Here is a 21,645-nt window from a genome sequence, read left to right as displayed (position 1 = left end):
TTTGAGTTTGTGTAATAATATTAATGAGAATAGGATGCCCAGAGATTTTTGCAACCTACAAAGGTGATTACACTACTATACAACACATACGCGACAGCCATAACCCCCTTTGTGGATTACTTCTCTCAATTAAACATGCTTGGAGATCTGCACTTGTTTTCAAGTGAGTTTCTAGGAAATTCATAACCAGCGTCATTCCAAGTATTCAATTCCCAATTCGTGTATGCATTAGCATGAGAATCAATATATGAACCAGTGGCAAAGTCATCAGGATCACAAGTTAATTCAATTGAATCCAGTGGTTGGTAAACCCTTATATAATCAATGTAAAACTTTGCCGGCAATTTCAATTTCTGAACTTGTAGTTTTGGATTCCAGATTTTAGATAATCCCATATTGAAAATTAGTGACATTGGTTCTTTAGTAATTTGCCTTGATCCTATTAGGCCATTGGAAGCCAAAGCAGACTCACTGATTGTAAACATTGGTTTATTATTTATTTCAAACTTGACATAACTTCCCCGAGATAAACTCTTGTACTCCATGGTGAAATTGACAAACTCATCCATTTTCAATCGTGTAGCTAAAGAAATTGACTCTTGGTAAACAGTTCCCACATCTTCCCTGACATAAGTAACATTCTTATTATTAATATCAACATAGTCATAATCAGGTCTCCACCATTCATCAAATGGCGCAACTTGCACCGTTTGAACACCAACCACCCGTCCATGCTCATACAACCCCTCAATGATATCAATTTCTGGTGCACCTCGACCGAGTCCGATACTTGGATGATCTTCGCCCACACAAGTGCACATACTTAATCGTTGCCCTGGCAAATAAGACATATTTTCATTCAAAGTTGATTGATTGCGAGTAATACCTACATCACACTCGTTATAGGTATACGGCCATAACCCATCAGTAGTTGCCAAGTAGCCCGGACGAGCCAAATTGCCCAAAGACCACACTGCAGGCCATAACCCATACTCAACATCATGCGGCAACTTTGCTCGAACTTCAATTCTAGCTTGTTTGTTGAAACACAATTTATTCCAACTTTGCAACATTGCTGAAATGTAATCAAAGTCTGAATAGGAAAATTTATCAAACGTGATTTCCAAATTCCCATTGTTGGTGGTTGCCATGTGTGGCAAGTAGTATTCCAAGTCTTGAGTGGCTCGATAGTGTAAATCAACAGCAGTAAAGAATTGGTCTTCATATTGACCAAACGTTCGATGATCAGTATTGAATTCATCGGAAAATACCAACTTCCAATTGGGTAATCTGTTATACTCACTATGTGGTGTATCTGGATCCACCAAGTTTGTTCGGATAGCTTTTAACTGCAGATACTTTATATTTGTCAATTTCTCAACTTTAGCACCATCTTTAACTGGATCATTCAACAACTTCGTTGAAGTAATGATGAAAATAAGGGCAATAACAAAAAGCGCCAACACAACAGCAATGGCAATTATATACCTCCTACTATTTGCACTCCAAATTGACTTTATACGTTTGAAAAATTTGTCCTTTGTATTAGAAGTGGTGATGATTTCTGAAGCGTTGGTGAGATCTTCAATTTTATTTTCATGTAGATTTTCATCCAAATAGTAATGTGGATTTTCAATGTGTTCGAATCTCAGACTTTGAAGGTGCCTGTTGTCCCAATAATCACCCGACGACAGCAGCAGCATAATTATGGGTAAAGAAGTGTAAAGCCTCAGAGTATTGGAAAAGCAATTATTCTTCTAGATCTATTGCAATTCAGGTCCCATCTCTTACTGCACCCTCAGGTCCCCCTTCTCTAACCCCCCTGCATAGAAGTGTAATCTATTTCTTTATTCTTTCCGTAAACTATTTTTGATTGAATTTTGCAATCACCGCGATGCTTCAACACAGCAAACAACATCCGCCCTTCTCACCTAGGCAACAACAGTGCCTACTTAAACTACTTCATCAAAACAAGATCAAGTATCATTGAATAAAAAGCTTCTATAAATATACATCGAGATACACTTGAAAATGTTTTTAGAATTTATTCGATAAAACATAATTGTATCAACAAAAGGAAAAAGAAAATCAAAAGCTCAATGAGTAGTAGCTGACGACTATACATAACACACTCCTATGTTGGTTACACATATTCTCTCCTCAATTACCCGATTGTCTCCTTTTGCTTTTATTCTATATTCGCACACACTCTCCTTTTTTTGTTTATATATTGTAGGATCTCGGAGCTTCACCTTCAGGACCGATGAATTCCGGATCTCTCCAAGGACCAACATCTTTCAAAAGCAAATCATCATCACTAATATCATCAGCACCACCGAATTTTTTAGGTAAATTTTGTGGAGGAATTTGTTTCAACAATTCCTTTTGATATGAGTAGCCCAAAATGTGAATCTTGGATACAGTGACTGGATCCAAAAATGGTTTGAATATCTTGAAAGCAGTGGCGAATCCAAATGGAGCATTAATCAAGTAAAATTTACCCATTCTTTCTGGATAGTAATCTTGACCAATCTTGGATGCCTCTCTAACGTATCCAATGACACTGTATGCTGATGAGATTGAGATTCCATACAAATCCAAAACAGTACATGAAGTTTCAACCAAGTAGCCAGCTTTTCTTGAACATGCAGGTAAACGATAAAGAACCATACTTTCATACTCCCAAACCAAATTCTTGAGCATTCTCTCTTGAGTGGTGATTTTCAACATTTTATTCAAATCAACTTTACCCAACTCTTCATAGTACACCGGACGCCCATCCTTATCAGTTTTATGGTAATAAGTTGGATACATTTTGGCAACAATTGGTTTTTCTTCGTAATGGAAATCTTTTAAAATGGTATTGGTACCAAATTTCTGTCTCCAATTTTCACAATCAATAAACATCTTCTTGGCCAAGTTTAAGTCAAACTTTCTAGCTCTCAAGAATCTTAAAAGTGTTGCATCATCCAATCTATCCTTGTAACCCAAAGCCACCAATTCTTTACGTAATTCAATGGTGATTTTCTTTTGTTCTTCAGTCAAGTTGGATGTAAACCCAGTCAATTGGGTAGGTTGACCAATTTGTGGGTATGATGCTAAAAACTCTTCTTCTGATATGGCAGGGGTTGATTCAGTAGTCATTATGAAATCTGTGGAATGTGAGTTGCTATATAGTTAGCGTGAATTATTAAACACAAGCTGAATATAAAAAAGGTTGCTCTATGATGAGGAAATGAAAACTAAATGGGTCTGGATCTAGCGGCTTCTTCCTGAGATGACTTGTAATTGCTTCTTTTGAGTAGGAATAGTATAACACTGAGACTATTCTATTAACGAGATGCAGTGTATGGGAACCGACTCTTTCTATATCTGAAAAAAGTGATAAGTGAAATGTGGTGTTAAATTGGGAAGGAAGGAAGAAAAAAAAAAAAAAAGTGAGTTCTTGTGTGTAGTTTTGATTTTGTTGTTGTTGTTGTTGTTGTTTGTTTGTTGTTTGTTGTTCCATAGAAAAAATTTCTTTTTTTCGTCCTTCGTTTCTTTTTTTGGGAGTCCAAACAAAACAAGATAATATACTACATCAAATACACTTTACTCTATATAAAGCTTACACCGCATTCACTTAACACGCCAATGACTTATATACCATCAGTACCTTAGCTCAAACCAATTGCGGTCTCTGCTTACCATACACTGTTTTCTCACTGACCAATTACGTCACAGAGAAATATAGTTGCGAAATTGAAAATGCTTAGCGCTTAAAAAAAAAAGAAGGAAACTTTCCATTGACAAAAGTAGCTAAACAGCAAACACATAAGAGCAACAATAAGGATAGCCAGTAGAGACTTTAGCAACCGCTTTCTAATAACCAAACAGTTTCAAGTTAGGAGAAAGAGAGATGAGCCAGAGATAACCGTTGGGCAAATAACCATAAAAGCAAAAAATAAACGTTTTGAATACACGTGCACCTCTTTTAAAAACCCACAAAAAGTAGGAGTCCGAATTTACGAAAAATTAATGGGTCAGCTCCGCCTTGTGAAAACACGCCCCCCCCATACACACATGTAAAGCTTCAAGTGGACCTCAACATGCGACACGCGTTGCCTATAACCCCCTTCTCCTTTACCAAAGAGATCATCATCTTTAAGATTTTTTATGCTTATAATATTTAATCGCCGAAAAGAAAAGAAAATTAACACAATTCAACCGAGAAAATTGTACGCGCGTGTTTTGCTCCCACCGGGTTTGCTAAAAAACTCTAAAAAAAGGTCAGACCCAAACTCCGAACTTTTCAATAATATGAGAGCAAGAGTTCTTCCTCATTTACATATCTATAGAGTTCACGAACATCAACCATCATCGCTTCAAGAGGAAGGCAATTTCTTCATCGTAGCAATTGTAACACGAAAGAGAAAAAAACAATTTCTATTTTAAGCAAACACAAATCACAAATCCATAAAACAAGGCTTTTATAAGAGCCAGTGGAGGCTTATAATATACAATGAATAATGACTACTCCTCTCCAAACCCAAACACAATCCCCATTTCCTTCTCCTTCTCCTCTCTAGATCCTTTATAGTGCACGGCTTTCATGACCCTCATGAATCAAAACATCCCCGTCTTATCTCCGATCAGAAAACTGATCAACCTAATCAATCCCATATTCCCAATTCAGCAATCTCGCATTGCGAACACAGATATCACCCAAACTCTTTTCTTCCCACTTTTGTTTACCACTAAGTGTAATTACGAGCACGATTCATTGCTGCTGCAAACACCGCTTTGACCTGATCTGGAGTAACATCAACTCTTCCCTCACTCTCAACTTGCTCTTCCTCTTTAGAATCTCCTTTATTATCTGTCCTATCATCATCAAGTTGACTTTCTTGTAAGCATTCCGAATTCTTTTGCGCCGGTTCAAGCACAATCGAAGCAAATTCGTCAGCAACAACAAACGTCTTGGACTCATCACCATCACTATGGAGCAATACCCATTTATCACCTCGTTTCAGAAAACACGATTCCAACTCATATTTAACCAACGTTCCTGTATTTATACCACCTGGGCCACTAATGTACTTAGTTACACCAACTAATCTTCCTGTGTGTATTTTGTACGGATAAGTCACCATAGCATTGAGGTAGTCTGCATATTCACCGTCCCATATCAGAGTAGTCATCACTGATACTTAAAGTAGATCCAAGAACTGTGGTTATTGAATCACACTTATTTTATTTCCTTTATGTTTGAAACCTGAGATAAGATGATTTCTAAAAATAGATCGTTATCAAATTTGTCAAATGTTTTGTGCCATAGCGCATTGAAACACGTCAAGCAGTCGGCATCCACGAGTACCGATTACAAGCCTACTATACTTGAAAGTATAAATTAGACAACCATTTGTCAAACTATACAAACTCTATACACTTTTTTACCTACCTTAATCAAAAATCCAAACCAGCAGCGAAGGAAGTAGTTATACTCTTGATATCATCTTCTATATTCTCGTTCGCATATCGATTGTACTTAGCTTCACCACCAGCACCTTCCTGATTTTGATAGGCTGAAGATAATGCTGGCCAAAGTTCATTCTTCAATCGTAAAGAATCACTTTGACCAGCTGAACCAACATTCGACACCGAGTCAAAGTTACTCATTGAAAATGCCGCGGTGGAAGGTGCGCCGAATCCTTGATACTTCTTTTGACCACCACCCAGTTTCACATTGCCATTGTTATTCGAATTATAATTATTCAATTGAACCATGGACAATTGTAAATTATCCAATGGCCCATCCACCAAACACCCCTTTTCTCTAAAATGAACCAATAAATGATTCCATAATCTATTTCGACTCAATGCACGTGGGTTTCCCAACACCAATAATCCATATTTGGCTCTAGTTAAAGCAACATTCAATCTTCTTGGATCACTCAAGAACCCAATACTTTGTGAATCATTAGCCCGTACACAGCTCAAAATGATGAAATCCTTTTCACGACCTTGAAATGCATCAACACTGGTGATTTCAACTTCAAGGTAATCATCACGTTTATTCAACAATGTTGAATTCATCGACATAAATTGGACCAAGTAGGCTCGTTGCCCTTCATAGGGGGTGATGACTCCAATTTGTTCTGGTTTTATACCATCTTTGAATAATCGAGTAATTATTCTCTCCACATTCATGGCTTCGACTCTGTTTAGATACGAGTTACCACTACTACTCAACTCTTCACGTCCATAATTGGCCCAAAACATCATTGGTGTATCAATAACTGGCCAGGGAAAAGACGAATCGGTAACCACACGATCAGAACTAGTGACACCATCCTGTAACGATCCTTCATAAAACATGTTACTAGGAAACTCAGACAAGCATGGGTGCATTCTATATTGAACTTCTAATCTGATTGGTACATGACCAAGGAAAACCAATCTTTCAAACAAGGACTGTTTCAATCCAGCATCAGCCGCTTTTCTATCCAAAATGACAGGACCCAATTGTTGATGATCACCAACAAGAATCACTTGTTTAGCTCCTTTCACAATGGGGATCAACACTTCAGGTTCCGAAGCTTGAGTACTTTCATCCACCAACACAGTTCTAAATTTAAATTGCGATAACCGTTTATCAGCAGCACCAACACAAGTACAACAAACAACATCACACTTGTTTAAGATCTTCAATTCAGATGTTCGTAAATGTTTGATGTATTTTTTTGAATCATCAGTTGATAATTCACCAACTTCATTCTTCAATTTAATCAATTTTTTCAATTCACCCTTGGCAGTCTTGGAAACAACATTGTGCAAAGCCAAATGGCTAACTGAACTTTCAACATCTTCTCTTGATTTTGCAGTTAGTCTAACCACATTTAATCCTAAGAGATCCAATTTGGCAGCTAAATGGTCAACGGCAACATTGGATGGGGCACACACCAAGATCTTTTCCTTGTTCAATTTGGACAAGTGGTATACAATTGTTGCTGAGGTCACTGTTTTACCAGTACCAGGAGGCCCTTGAATTAAAGACAATGGACGTTGCAAAACTGACCTGACAGCATTTGCTTGCGACACATTCAATTCTGTCAACTTAGGATGAGAAAATCTCTTTGGTAGCTTGATATCAAATTCAACTGGTGCAACATCATGTCCTAATAGCTTGTGATAGATAAAAGACGAGACTGATTCATCATCTGTGGCAAAATCCTTCATGGCTTGTTGCATACGATCATAAGAAGTACCTTTCCAAACAAACTCAGCAGTGAAATCAGTAGTCAAATGAGTTGGAGGGGCAATTTTCGATGGATTCAACTCCAACGTAAACTCTTCTTGATAAGAATTGGGTAATCTCAAAATAAACCCTTGACCTTGCCATGCATCACCTTGACTCCCACTATATCTTAAAATGATTTCATCTCCAACTGCAACTTTCAAGTCGGTAGTTTCAAAAGTGGAGAGAGTAAAAGACGCCAAATGTCTATTATTCAACCCCAAGGCCCACTTTACTTGAATATGTTCCAAAGCTTGTGATTCTTTTAAGTTCTTGTCGTAATCGGCTTCTAATTTCACCAAAGGTCCAAATGATCGTTGGTATTGGAATCCATCAGTATATCTCATTAAAATCGGCAACACTTCCTCTTCTTGTTTATCAGTATTTTCTATATCATTAATTGTTGCATTTCTATTCAATCTCCATTGTGCTTCCAACTTGGTAATTTGTTGTGGTGTAACCATAACAGAGTTAATCAATGCATCCTCAGTTGGCGGTGGAGCCAACCATGATAAGAACTGACGATCTTCAATCAATGCTTGCCAATGACTAGTATCCCAGTTGATATCTTTTGATCTAGCACACGGTAATCGACATAATATAACAACCACCGATTCTTGCTTAGCGGAGACAAACCCCAACATAAACACATTCTTGTTACCACAGTTGTAACACTCCAAAGTAGTATCTCCTAAATCTGACTCTTCATGTAAACTAACTTGATTATGACGTGACATTACCAAATGGGTGACAATATGAGAACTTGTTGAGTTGGCTTTTGAATTACAAAACCATTTGTTACAAGTGTTACACTTGATGACTGAGTTTGGAGTGTGTACTCCACAATAAGCACAAGCATGTTCAGGGGTATCCATCTGCACTTCTTCTTCTTCTTCTTCATCATCATCATCACTCTCAATCAAAGCACCGATCTGTGCTGTATGAGCCAATCCAAGTTCATGGTCTTGGTACAAAGTGTTGTTGTCGAAATCATCTCCATTTACCATTGTATTCAACTGTTGTTGATCAAATGGGGAAAAGTTTGATGGCAAAGGTGCAGACGCATCGGAAATCATGTGACTACTCATTGTTTAAAATCTGTCAACTTTTGGGTAGTAGGATTAAAATAGATGAGGGTATCTGTTTTTTTACCTATTAATGGGATACAATACGGGTAAAAGTATTCCTGATTGTATATTTCTTCTTAAATTTATGTTCTCTTTATTTTTGATTCTTTTCTTCTCTAGTTAATGTATCTTGTAGTTGTTAACCTGATCGATACATCTGGGGTAAGGAACTTTAGTGTTGAAAAAGAGGGACTTCTTTAAGCAGTTGATTTGTCTAATGAGTCGTTTTGAGTTTTAGTAAAAGAAAAATTTTATTTTGAAAAAAGGAACTCGGTTTTAGTCACCGGTACACGACCCATATATTGCAGCCATAAAGGAATGAAGAGAATTAATCAGTGAATCAACGGAAAAGAGAGGAAATATGGCTATTATATCTAGAATGTAAGCGAGTCAGCTACGTGGGTGATAGATATGGAGACATTTAATCGTGTTGAATGGGAAAAAATAATAGTTTCTGATACTTATAAACAGACAAGAAAAGACAAAATGGGTGATGCTGATCTGTGACCAGTCAGCGTAGTGTATTTACTCTTTAGCAAACAACGATTACCATCTGGATTAGGGGCCACTGTTTCAATGGATATGTCATTTAAATTTGAATGCAATATGAGAACCGTAAAGTATTACGACAAGAAAGAGCATCTGTAGTTTAGGAACAATAACTATAGTAGCTGAGGTAGTGTCTTATTAAGTTAAGGGATACTAGTAGATAGATGTATATATGTATATCTTGCCACTAGATATAGCCTTCTCTGTGTCGTGTCGCATGTTTAAGTTTACGACACTTAAATTAAAAATTAAAAATAATCGCGTAAAGAGATATTTAGTTTTGTGTGTGTGTCTTATGCATAACAAAATAATTAAAAGTATTGAACACGAAACAGACAAATTTTAATGCACCCAATTTAGACGTGACTAGTAAGAGTAGTTTGTACATTATACATAATATAGGAAGTTGAAGAGTTAAAGATGAATATAATCTGCTCACTTCTATATGGAGTGGCTACTACGATACTTCTTTATTGATACATTCACACTATATTGAAACTTTTTTGGATTAATAAAATGGTTATATTTGTTTCTATGTGGTATGTAGGAATTTTGACGACAGACAGGAGAACAATAGAAGCAAAATAACTCCCAGAAAAATTAAAACAACACCAACACTCTTCGTCATAGGTAATATACAACAGCTACTCAATCATATACTACAACAAAAGCTTAAGTAGCTATATGTAAAGTGCATGCCCACTAGAAGCTAATAATTTTTTCTTACGTGTAACATTAAATCCTTCTTTTTACGAGTAACTTCAACTTCTCTCTTCTTTCCCAAGACAGACAAAAAAAAATAAAAAAAAGGAACAGACAACAACAACAACCCACTTTTTTTAGTAAACCCAAAGTCTTTTTATTTTTTTTACAACCAAATACATACACAGACAGACATACAGCACAGGGCCAATACAGAAAAGGAATATGTCATACCAATCAGCTTACCACAAGGCAGTACTACGTGATAAAGGTACCTTTGAAGGTAAAGATTTCCTAGTTTCAACTGATTCCATAACTTGGATTAGAGTTGATTCATTATCAATTACTGAACATGGACAATTGTACTCTTCAGATGAACAATCAAACCACTATTTACTATTACAATCACTACAATCATGTCATGTACAGATTATGAATGGATTGCCTTCGTCACCAACTACTGCTACTGGTTCCACTGCCTCAACTAAACTGCAACAACAACAATTACAATTGCAACTACAACACCAACATCGTCGTTCACCTCCAAGCAAACGAAGCTTAGGCAAGCGTAATGGTCATCAACAGAGTGAAGCTTTAGAAGATGAACCACCAACCGTTTTCATCAAGACTTTTGATAACGACAAGTTGTATATTAGAGTTGCCTCTAAATTGAATTTTGGTAACTTGGTTAGTAGTTTAATTGTGTGGCAGAATTTGAAACCTCAAGGATTGGCAAAGAAATGGTATAGTGAAAACAAGGTTGCAAACAAAATTGAAGTTCCTCCTAATGAGTTATTGGTTTGTCGATTTAAAATTTATGGTCCATTACCAAATAAATACAAGAATTTGAATATCATTCATGGACCCCAAGCTCCAGTTTATCAACCAAAAATTGACGAATTTGTCATGAATAACAATACTGCTGCTAATCATAATAATACTTCTGTGTTTCAAACATCTGGTGATAACACAATCAATGAAGGATGGTTTTATGTCATGGGTGCATTGAATTCCAATGGTATACTAAATATCATTAGTGAATTGGATGGAACACTATTGTATTCAATAGATATCAAGACCTTGTTGGCTAGTGAAGTACGAGAAATGCACCATTCTATATTCAACAGCAGTAATGTGTTGTTTGTTGGACAATTGAAGGAATTACGATACAATAACACCATTAGAACTACAACTACATTAACCGCAGACCAATTGATGACAACATTTCTAACCCGTGAGGGGAAAATCATCCCTAGTAATCATCGAATTTTTATTGAGTTTCCATTACATATTGATTTAGAAGATTGGTTTGTTGGATTAAACTATTTTGCTAAGCGGGAATACATTGGATCATTTAATAGTGAATCAAAATTGATCACTACCGGAAGTCAAAGAGATCAACATCCTCAAAATCCTCAATTACGAGATTTCACCAAAGCTCATTTCAGAGTTTCAAAGAAATTGACGATTGATATAATTGAAGCCAAGTTGGATAATATAAATGGCAACTCCAAAAACCATTCAGCCAAGATTTACGCAGAAGTGCGAATGTGGGGGTACCCATGGTCAAGAACCGCCATTGTTAACCAAACAAATAATCCATTTTGGAAAGAAGAATTTCTGACTGATTTGCCAATATCAACTCAAATGATTCACATTTTGATTAAACGATGTAACCATGAGTCATTTTATTCACCTCATGATAAACTATTGGGAACTATTTACGTGACTCCAGATATCCTCACAAAGCAAATTAAAACAAGTTCAACTATAATGACTAGTGCAGCATCAGTCAATAGTATACAAGTGAATACGATTCCGTTACCATCAGCCACTGCCACTAATGATATCAACAATGTCAACAGCAACAGTGCTAATCTTGATATCATGCGATTAACCATTTACGATCCTAACAATATACCCATTGGAAAACTCCTCATCGAAGTGAACCTAAAGGAATACCATATCTTGCCACCACAGTTTTTCAAACCAATGGAGAAAATGTTGGTTAACGCTCCTTGGAAGGATTTAATCAAGTTTTGTAATGAAAATGTATCATCAGCAGAATTTGAAAGAGTTAGTGTCGTTCTACTTGACATTTTCCAAAGTTTGGGAGTTGAAGATGAATGGTTTAAAAATTTGATGGAGAGTGAGTTGGTGAATTTAGATATGGCTTCAAGACGAAGTTATCACAAGAGAAATAGTCAGGATAAGAAGGATAACTCAGCCGTTACTAATTCCTCCCTGAATAATGTTTTCAATACTTTGTTTCGTGGATCATCCATTTTTTCCAAATCACTTGAAAAGTATAATTTACGAATTGGTCAAGAGTATTTGGAAAAAGTATTTGGTGATTTCTTTGCCAAGATTGATCATGAGGGGAAAAACTGTGAAGTTGATCCTCGATATGTGCGTATTCAAGAACGAGCAATGCGAAAAGGATTTGCTTCAATTGATGATGCCGAGGATTATTTTGATGACGATAGTAGTGATGGTGGTTATGACTCTGATTTTGAGCGTGAACGAGATGAGCGTGTTAAGCAAATGGTTGAAGAAAATTATCACAATTTATTGGGATACGCTGAGGAGATTTGGAAAAAGATTTACATGACTTCAAAAGATATGCCTGATCAAATCAAGACGCAATTGAAGAATTTCCGAAGTAAAGTTGAACTTGTTTGTGAACCAGATGATAAAACAACTAGTTTGAATTGTGTTTCAGCTTTTTTGTTTCTTCGATTCTTTTGTCCTGCTATATTGAATCCAAAGTTGTTTTATCTTGCCAAGAATCATCAAACTGGAAGTACTCAACGAACATTGACTTTGATTGCCAAGATTTTGCTCAATTTGGCCAATCGACAAGAGTTTAGTATTCACAAGGAACCTCACTTGATCAAGTTAAATCCATTCTTGAGAGCACACAAGGATGAGGTTGTCACGTATTTTAATCGAATTACTGGAAGAAGCAATGATTTTAATGAAAAAGTGTTGGATTTGAGTCATGAACTCAAGAGGATTAATCTTGGTTTAGATCAAACTTCAAATGAACTACCTAGTACACCATATTTGATTGATCACTATTTACGATTAACTGAATTGGCAATGTTGATTGCCAATGCTGAAAGTGCCAATGGTTCCAGTGGATCCAATGGTAACGGCAGTCAACATAAACCTACAGGTAGTTTAACTGGAGATGCAGTGTCTAGTAATTTTTCCAATTCAGTTTCTGCTACACCTCAACTGGAATTGGCTCATCCTAATTTAAATGAATTGGATGAAGGAGACGAGAATAAGGATGTTTACAAGATTGGTGCATTGGAGTTTGAACGTACTGATTTACTTGATTTAGCTGGAGAAGATAATGCTGATGGTTTCATTCATTCATTATGTAAAGATAATGAACATATCTTTTCATTTATCAATGAGAATATCACATTTAAAGATATTCAGAACCAATGTCGCAAATTGGCAAAAAAAATTAATGATTGGGATGTATATCTTGAAAATTATGAGTTCCCCATGAATTATTATTCATCTAGTGATTTATTATGGCAAGTGTTTGGTAATTATATTTTAAAGAATACCTGGCTTGATTCACGCGGATGTTTATCGAGTTCTAGCTCATTGGGATTTTCACAAAGTACCACAGGTGGAGGAACTTCTTCATCTACGTCATCATCATCATGGTCGATATATCGTCAACGAGGCGGATACAAGAATTTGATTGATGATCATGCCATGACTAGTTTAAAGTTGAAGTTTGGTGGTGATGAGCAGTATTATCGATTGAAGTCGGCGTCAATGTCGAGTTTGAATAGTACTAGTGGTGTTAGTGGAATTAGTGGTGGTGGTATCTTTAGTGGAAGTAGTGTTGGCAGTTCAGAAAGGTCATCGGGTAGTGAAGGTTTAAAGAAGATTAAGAATTGGTTTAGACGGTAGAGAGACATATAGTAGATTGAGAGACAATACTTTATATGATGTAACTATTTTTTTTCAACTTTACTTATACTGTAGTGTGTATACGAATGAGGTCATAGAGATGGATAAGTGTTTTACCATGGAACACTTCATCGAAAAGTCCAATCCCCAATTTGGACATAACACCGAATGGGAAAAATAATCACATGAAACGAATTTCAAAGAGAAAATACAATACAAAGTGGGTTTTACTTAGTATAGGAATAGTGTAAGAAAAGCAGGACTGCTAAAAGTTTGTTTGTGTCATTGAGTTTTAGTGAGGAGTTTGTGTCACTAAGTGGTGTAAAAAATGATGAAATTTCCGCCCGGGTGGGTAAAATGAAGTGGGCAAAGTGTGGGGGATTCATATTACCAAAGGTAGAGGTAAACCGGAGGAGTACATTGGACTAAGTAAGTAATACCAGTCGATGAAGATGGATTCTGGAAAAGGATTAGGCTTCAGCTACTTCTTTTTTTACATTGACATGTGGCTAAGCCATTTGTTTTTTTGTTTTGTAAATTCGGTGGCTCAGTAAAAGATACAAACCGTTAAAAGGGAAATTGAAGTGACTAATAATGGATTTGCAATGGACTCTGTTTTTGTAGGATAAAGAACAATTGTTGAAAGACAATCCCGTATCGATTCCGTTGTAAGTGCGGAATTATAGACAGTTCCGCCTGCCCCCAAACCTCTCTATTGTACTTGGGAATAACTGTTTGCTATTGTTCTTTGGCCATTGTTTATATACATGTGTGTGTATGGTAATTGTAGGCTCATAACCAAATATGCAGAATTATTATAATATTTTTAGTTCTACAACAGCTGATTTAGATTCGAGTCACGTTTTCTACTGCTCTTAAGTAAAGACTTTTCTTCTTAGATATATACAGGTTAAGGATAAGTACCGTTTATTAGGAACAGTTATGGATGTTCAGTGTTATTTTGTTGGTCGTATAACTTATCTCTCTGTTAACCAATCAAATGAAAAAAAACAAAAAAAAAAAAACGTGACTTTTGAGAAATTGACACGACATTGAAATTTATATTGTTTATATTGTATTTTTATATTTTAACTCCTTTCACTTCTTACTTCTTCTTCTTCTTTTCTTTAAAGTCACAACAAATAAAAAAGAGACAAACCATTATATATATATTAACCACAAAATACATATTAAACTAAAATATCACGACAAACACACACACATTCATACTACCACCCCATTTGCTTGTATTGAACCCTATCTCAGTTGGCTAAACAATACTATTACTACAGTTTCTAAAACTCAGTTCAAACGAAGGGCAAAATATCATCACTTAAACAGATTGAAAAAAAGAATATCAAAATCAAAACATCAAATTTTTCTAGACACTCTTATTAGCCATTTATACTTGATAAACCTAAAAGCTAACTACTATACCATCGCTTCTTAACAAATTTATCACACCGTATTTAAATAATGTCTTCATCACAGCACGAGTCAAGAGGAGGTGAGAAATTGCATCATCAAAGGTCAACCAATGCGTCATCATCATCATCATCATCAACATCGACGTCAAACATTCTGCCACTGTTGAGAAGTTCTGACCAAACCACATCCAATGCCGACCCACATGCATCAATTGATTACCAAGGTTTAGCTGCGGAGTCTGCTGCTGCTACTGCTTCTGCTGCAATGGCTGTTTTGGGACAAAGACAATCTCGTCATAAGCAGAATAACCCACAAGCTCAACAACAGCAGCAACAGCAACAACATCTCCAACTTCAACAACAACAACAACAACAGCAGTTTGTTCAGGCTCCAAAAGCTGAGGTGGAGGCATCAACGCCTACAACTGATGCCGAATCGGTTTCCGAGTTGGATAATTCAACTGTATCACAAGCTCTAGCCCACCTCAACAATATCAAAAACCCCCATAGGATAAAATTATCCAATCAAGATATTAAATTAATTTTGTACTTGATTGTTGATATTAAACCTTTTAAATACGTTGGTAATCGTTCATTAAGTCAAACCAAAAAGTGGGAAATTATACAAAACAAATATTATGATTTGAAATTTAGAGAAAATAACGATACCAATTTCATTATCCCAACTGTTCGTACTTTACAACGTCAAGTGGCAGGTGCTGTAAAGAAGGCTCAAAAACAAAGAGCTAAAGAAAGAGCTGCTGGATATACGAGAACTCATACGATTCCCCAAACTTTACCTGAGATTGACGCTGATGATTATTACAATTTTAGACACGTTTCTCCAAATAGTCCTCAAGAAGAGTTAGAGAGTGCCTTGTTGGATTTACATGAGTTGAGTGACAAGATAAAAGAATTAAAATCTCAAAGTAATAATCTTGTCAAGGTAAGTTACCAACCACGTAACAAGACGGCTTCTGGAGCTGCTGATTTGTATGATGATGAAAATGGTGTTCCCAGGGCAAGAGTAGGAGCTAGTGGAGGAGGAATCGCATCTCAGCATAGTGATGCTAGAAATGCAGCTACTTCCCACTTGGAAGAGATCCTGAGTGTCTTAAGTGATCGTATTTTCAACTTGAAACAAGAGCTTGAAAATGATGCTACCATTTCACCAAAACATAAAGAAACATTTGATTTATTGGAATCGGTTTTCAACCATACAAATGAAATGCGAGCAACTGTTGCACAAGAAAATGAAGTGTTGAATAAACATATAAACAAATTGATTGGTACTCATTTGGAGAAAATTGAACGGGTCAGGTCCGAATTTAATGCTCAACAATTGGAATTGGTGGAAAAGATTACTGATTCGTTTAAAGAGGATTTCAAACTGGCTGGCAAGTCAAAAGCTATTCTTGAGAAACTCGATTCTATTAGAGAGTTGCTTAAATAACAAGGCAGTAGAGGACATTAATCACTAAGGAGGTTTTAAAAATTATTTGTATATTTTGGCTATTTCGTTATTGGCTTTTTTTTGTATTTTGAACAATTGTTTTGTATTACTACGTATTATATGTTGAATTGTATCATGTAGAACATTCACGTAGATAAAAAAAACCCCCTTACTCCCTCTTGCAAAGTGCCGCGGTAAAAACTCAACAATCATAACCATCCGTTTAGCATCATCTGCATGCTTACGCCTTCTCACCCCAATTCACCACCACCTAAGAAACAACTGAAGAAAAAAAAAAAAATACAAAAGCAGAAAAATTCAAAATTGTGTTGCAAAACAAGAAAACCAGAGACAACAACGTTCAAGCTCCAACATGTTGATCCTGTTTGTTATCTTGGTCCTTCACTTGGGCCTTACTCATCAACAGCAACTGAATGGGCATTACTACCCACCAACAGATCATACACTTGGAGACGATGAAATTGTCAAACGAGGAGTTCAAGAATTACAAGATATTGATGCAGCCACCGATTTGAACGAATGTTTGAAATGCAAAACTAGATTACAAGTGGGCAAGTTCTTGGCATTAACTAGACCTGACTTGGTTCCTCAAGTGTTTTCAATGTGGTGTATTGATCTGAATTATGATGAAGTGCAGTGTCATATGAATTATGGGTATCCTGATGATGCATATTCTGCAACTGGTAATGACTTCACTAAAGTGGTTAGTTTGATGAATCCTTCGGGGTTGGATGGTGATTATTTCTGCTACTATCATGATAAGAATTGTCACGTTTTACCAGAAACTCCACAAGTGGACATGACTAATATGTGGCCTCCAAAGCCTAGAAATTACTTACCTCCAGACAACAGTGGTGAAGTATTCCATGTGTTGCATATCAGTGATATCAATTTGCAATTGGATTATCAAGTGTTTTCTGAAGCAAATTGTACTCAAAGTTTATGCTGTGCACCACATAGTCGCAACCTCATCCATCAAGCTCCATCAGTGAATGAAAATAGTGATATGGATGGATATTACGATAGCAGTTATAGCAAGAACCATTTTGAAAAAGGAAGATACTTGGATATCACCAAGATTAAAAAACCAACATGGTCACCAGCAAGACAGTTTGGAGAGTATACCTGTGACACACCAACTTTGTTATTCAACAGTACTATGCAATGCATTCGAGATTTACATCAAAATCATCTATCGTTTGAATTTGCCATATTCACCGGTGGAACAGTTGACCACTCCGATAGAAGCCACATGACAAAGGAGAAGATTATCAAATCTCAAGAGACCAGTTATAAAATCCTTAAACATTATTTGGATAATGTTGATGTGATTCCCACTTTTGGTACGCGTGATATTTTCCCCATGAATCAATTACCGCAAAAGAATTTGAGTGTCAATTCGAATGGATATCAATGGCAATTTGATTTATTAGCTGATATTTGGCTGGAATTGGGGTGGATTGATCATGACACTGCTAAACAGATTAGGTATTCTCAAACGGGCTTTTCATTGAATACGTCACTTGGATTGAAGATCATATCCCTCAACTCCAATGTATGGAATGTTAAAAACTTGTATGCGTTTTGGGATGTGCTCAATGTTGATTCGTATGGCGTTTGGAAATTTCTCATTAATGAATTGATTGAATCAGAGAGAAATCATGAACGGGTATGGATTATTGCTCATTTACCACCAAATCATCAATCACTTGCATTGCCAACAAAGGTATTTACACAAATCATTGCCCGGTTCTCACCAAAAGTTATTGCTGCCATCTTTTTCGGTTGTGTACAATTGGACTCATTCATTGTCCAATATGGTGGTGATGGAACCAATGAGCGTGAATTGCAGAATGCGTTCAATCATGCCTTGATTGGTCCTCTGATTAGCCCCTTTGGTGGAGTCAACCCTGCTTGGCGATACTATGCCGTTGATAAACAAAGCTTCAGTATAGTCAATTCCTTCACTTATTACACCAAGCTTTCCAATAGTTTCCATAATGATGGGGCTGAGCCCAATTGGGATTTTGCTTATTCCGCAAGAGATGTTTATGACCCGGAACAATTGTGGCCTCTGGATTGGAGTTTGAGTACTGAGTGGTGGCATCATGTTGGTAATCGAATTGCCACTAATCCTGAATTGGAGTTATTATACCAGCGGTTGGAGACACGGTGGTCGCCATACACTTCTATTGATAATGATAGTAATTGCAAAGTCACCAGTTTCTCACTCGAGGCAAAGAAACAATGCATGGTGACTGAAGACCAAGATGATTATGTTGAGCCAGTCGTGCCCAACGATTATATCCCCATTGTCCACGTAGCTGAGAAATCTGTCGAGTATGTTGAAGTTGAGCCTCAGGGTAAGGAAGAATGTGATGATGAAGACGAAGAAGAGGGGGAACAAAATTTGGGAAAAAATTATGCTGATTGGGACAATTGTGTTGAAGAGGAGAATAATGCCACTGATTCTTCAATCACCAGTACTGCTGGAATATCAGTGTCACCTACTGCGAAGACCACCACCACCACTGCTCCTGCTGCACCTCTTCCAAAAGCTAAAAACAAGAAGGTGAGAGGTAAATCGCACTTGAAGGAGAAATTGAATAAAAATGTCAACTTTGCTAAACAACGAGTAATTCAGTTGTAATTTGGGGGAGAGGGGGAGAGGGAGGATACACTTTGCTAAAAGAAGCAGTTTATGAGTGAGGGGAGTGATAGAGCTAGTAACTTAGAAAATGTATACTATGTCTTTGCTTTACTTGGTTCCACCCTTCGTAAACTGGAAGAACCCTTATTTTGTTCTCTGATTATGTAATACTTTGCCTCGTTTCACTTGACAACAGAAATTCTATTGTTTTCTAACTTTTTAGCTCCGCTTGCATTACGAGGTTTTAATATTGATGGTAGGCAGGCGCCTGCCCTAATTGGCACTGTTGGACGTTGTCCTACTCTTTGTCCTAGTGCAATTGAGGCGGAGAGAGAGATTCTAGTTGAATACATTTTCGACATGAAAATTTACATAAATATCTAAACAGATGTAGTTACCTTTACTGCAACCTTCAGCGCCAACTTTTGCTTGAAATTGTTCTTCTATGTCTCCTCACTAACCAATCTAGAACATTATCCTGTCAGGAAGTGGAATAGGTATCCCGAAACACTTACCAAACTGATAAGACTGATAAGAGTTGCGGAAGACGATTTCCGAACCTGATACCTATATCAGGTTCTTATCTTTTAGAGTCTTGAAGTATAAAGGTGGGTCTTTCCCCCTTATTTTTATAGTTATATGTTTATAATAATCAAGTTACTTACTACACCTAAACTGACATATCCATAGATATAAAAATAGAAAATCATGCATAAGCCGCAGAACAAGATTGCAGTTAGTGTATCTAGTATCTCGTCACTTTGGTAAAACATGACTGATTGCTTCATTTTTTCTAATCCAAATAAGCGAACGCATTCAATGTACCGTCCACGTTTTCCTTTATCCAAACTGCCAAAATAGAATGTTCTGACTCCACTCGATGTGTTAATCTTGACGAGAGTGTCGTCATCGATGATCCCTTCATCTAACCATTGCTCGATTTTCAGTAACTGTATCAAGCCCGGCATTACTGATGGTAGCTTGTGTGTACCAGTTGGACCAATGTCATAATCATTGAGTAATTGATTAGCTTGCTCTTCTGCATTTGTGTATACTTCTTCATCTCCATATATATCCTCAGCTGCATTATAACTCATTTTGCCAATTGACCTAGATTTGGTATGCCCGGTAGCTTCATAATCCATCTCTTTTCCATGCTCAGTTTCACCAATGGTTCCAATTACAAAATATCGACCATTTTTCAAAAATGGTTTTACCTCATCAAGGGGATAATACGTCTCAGTACAGACATCAAGCACCTCACCACCAAATTTCGCCTTATAATTGAACTTGTCACAATCGTCAATATAGGATCCCAAATAATACCAATCGTAGCCTAGGGCCTTACACATTTGCAATTCACGAATTGCCAGAACTGTGCCTAGTGATAAATGAGCATAATCTGGATCCCAAGCAAAATAGTTTGATACAACGCCACTAGGAATGAAATCCAATACTGAAAATGCAATTAGTTTATCGTCAAGGTAGTAGCATGCATGAGCGGGACCAATTCGCTTTTCTAAATTTTTTGATGACCAGTTGTTTATGTCTAGACTTTGCCATTGGAGGGCATTTCCTTTCTCTTCACGCATATGGAATGGTGTATCGCATAGAATCTTTTTGAAGTTGCTTTCAGTCACGTTGCTTGGATTCTCTTTATGTATAGCAACTTGGTACTTCTTGTACAACTTAAACTTTTCAGCACTAAACTTCGATGGCTCATATTCAATTCTGAACCTCGTTGACTTTAGTTGCGCTTCGACTAATTGCTCCAAATTGAAAGTATTCTTCAGCACGGGACTCAATACCGATTCATCCGGACAAATCTCTTTGATGAATTTGTTTATTGCCTTGCGCTGTTTTTTTGATGGTGTGAAATATGACATATTTGTGCGAATAGTATACAGCTGGCAACAGCTTCTTAGTAAGTCATGCTTGTATAAAAACGCACCAGCTCTTCTAAATCCTTGGTTTATTAAGTCATCGTATTCCTGGCACGTCATTAGACTCACTGTTGATCCCACTTTGAATAACTTTTTAGGTGGCAGCTTTTCAGATGGTTTCTTGGCTTGAGTTTCTAAAGAAGTATAGTCCTTTTTGGTATCATTGCAATATGGGCACTGCAACCCCTTTTTGTACAATGGATTTGAGAATATCATTACTAGGAGGTTGGTCTGGTTCAACTAAATTGAAATTGCAAAAGGTCAAGAAAAAAAAGAAAAATCTAAGCCAAAGGTTGTGTTGTCGCGCATTCTTTTATGACATTGACGTATTTTGATTTTTTTCTCATTTATTTTTCACTTTGCCTAATTAGGAAATTCCTCTCGTGTGGCTAATTAATTGTATGTCGTGAATCACTCAAACCACGACATTGAAATACTTTCTACAATTATCAACTACTTTGAATCAAATAAACGTAAAAATATTATTAAGATTGTTTTTCATCTAATGAAAAGAACTTCTATATCAAAAGGAACCATATATAAACATCATAATATCAT

At 36.6% G+C, this 21,645-nt stretch overlaps 8 protein-coding genes across 8 annotated transcripts; 3 read left to right on the top strand and 5 right to left on the bottom strand. All coding sequences in view use genetic code 12, as the record gives it.

The window, feature by feature from the left end:
* Positions 1 to 125: 125 nt before the first annotated feature.
* KRE62 (Kre62p) lies at positions 126 to 1,703 on the bottom strand (the record flags this gene model as incomplete). The annotated part of the gene is made up of 1 exon (XM_067693208.1): positions 126 to 1,703. The coding sequence occupies one exon, from the start codon at positions 1,701 to 1,703 to the stop codon at positions 126 to 128; it is 1,578 nt and encodes a 525-aa protein (XP_067547752.1).
* A 520-nt stretch (positions 1,704 to 2,223) lies between these two features.
* Positions 2,224 to 3,144, bottom strand: SEC14 (phosphatidylinositol/phosphatidylcholine transfer protein; the record flags this gene model as incomplete). Its single annotated transcript, XM_067693207.1, has 1 exon — positions 2,224 to 3,144. The coding sequence occupies one exon, from the start codon at positions 3,142 to 3,144 to the stop codon at positions 2,224 to 2,226; it is 921 nt and encodes a 306-aa protein (XP_067547751.1).
* Positions 3,145 to 4,736: 1,592 nt separating this feature from the next.
* Positions 4,737 to 5,180, bottom strand: I9W82_004162 (uncharacterized protein; the record flags this gene model as incomplete). The annotated part of the gene is made up of 1 exon (XM_067693206.1): positions 4,737 to 5,180. One exon carries the CDS (start codon positions 5,178 to 5,180, stop codon positions 4,737 to 4,739), a length of 444 nt encoding a protein of 147 aa, XP_067547750.1.
* Positions 5,181 to 5,445: 265 nt separating this feature from the next.
* On the bottom strand, positions 5,446 to 8,352 carry NAM7 (ATP-dependent RNA helicase; the record flags this gene model as incomplete). The annotated part of the gene is made up of 1 exon (XM_067693205.1): positions 5,446 to 8,352. The coding sequence occupies one exon, from the start codon at positions 8,350 to 8,352 to the stop codon at positions 5,446 to 5,448; it is 2,907 nt and encodes a 968-aa protein (XP_067547749.1).
* A 1,527-nt stretch (positions 8,353 to 9,879) lies between these two features.
* BUD2 (Bud2p) lies at positions 9,880 to 13,593 on the top strand (the record flags this gene model as incomplete). The annotated part of the gene is made up of 1 exon (XM_067693204.1): positions 9,880 to 13,593. One exon carries the CDS (start codon positions 9,880 to 9,882, stop codon positions 13,591 to 13,593), a length of 3,714 nt encoding a protein of 1,237 aa, XP_067547748.1.
* A 1,476-nt stretch (positions 13,594 to 15,069) lies between these two features.
* On the top strand, positions 15,070 to 16,473 carry I9W82_004159 (uncharacterized protein; the record flags this gene model as incomplete). The annotated part of the gene is made up of 1 exon (XM_067693202.1): positions 15,070 to 16,473. One exon carries the CDS (start codon positions 15,070 to 15,072, stop codon positions 16,471 to 16,473), a length of 1,404 nt encoding a protein of 467 aa, XP_067547747.1.
* Positions 16,474 to 16,846: 373 nt separating this feature from the next.
* I9W82_004158 (uncharacterized protein) lies at positions 16,847 to 19,144 on the top strand (the record flags this gene model as incomplete). Its single annotated transcript, XM_067693201.1, has 1 exon — positions 16,847 to 19,144. One exon carries the CDS (start codon positions 16,847 to 16,849, stop codon positions 19,142 to 19,144), a length of 2,298 nt encoding a protein of 765 aa, XP_067547746.1.
* Positions 19,145 to 19,779: 635 nt separating this feature from the next.
* Positions 19,780 to 21,303, bottom strand: I9W82_004157 (arginyl-tRNA--protein transferase; the record flags this gene model as incomplete). Its single annotated transcript, XM_067693200.1, has 1 exon — positions 19,780 to 21,303. The coding sequence occupies one exon, from the start codon at positions 21,301 to 21,303 to the stop codon at positions 19,780 to 19,782; it is 1,524 nt and encodes a 507-aa protein (XP_067547745.1).
* Between the last annotated feature and the right edge of the window lie 342 nt (positions 21,304 to 21,645).

Source organism: Candida metapsilosis, assembly GCF_017655625.1.
Source record: "Candida metapsilosis strain BP57 chromosome Unknown scaffold5, whole genome shotgun sequence".
NCBI classification, from domain to species: domain Eukaryota; kingdom Fungi; phylum Ascomycota; class Pichiomycetes; order Serinales; family Debaryomycetaceae; genus Lodderomyces; species Lodderomyces metapsilosis.
This window is presented reverse-complemented; position numbering and strand designations above follow the sequence as displayed.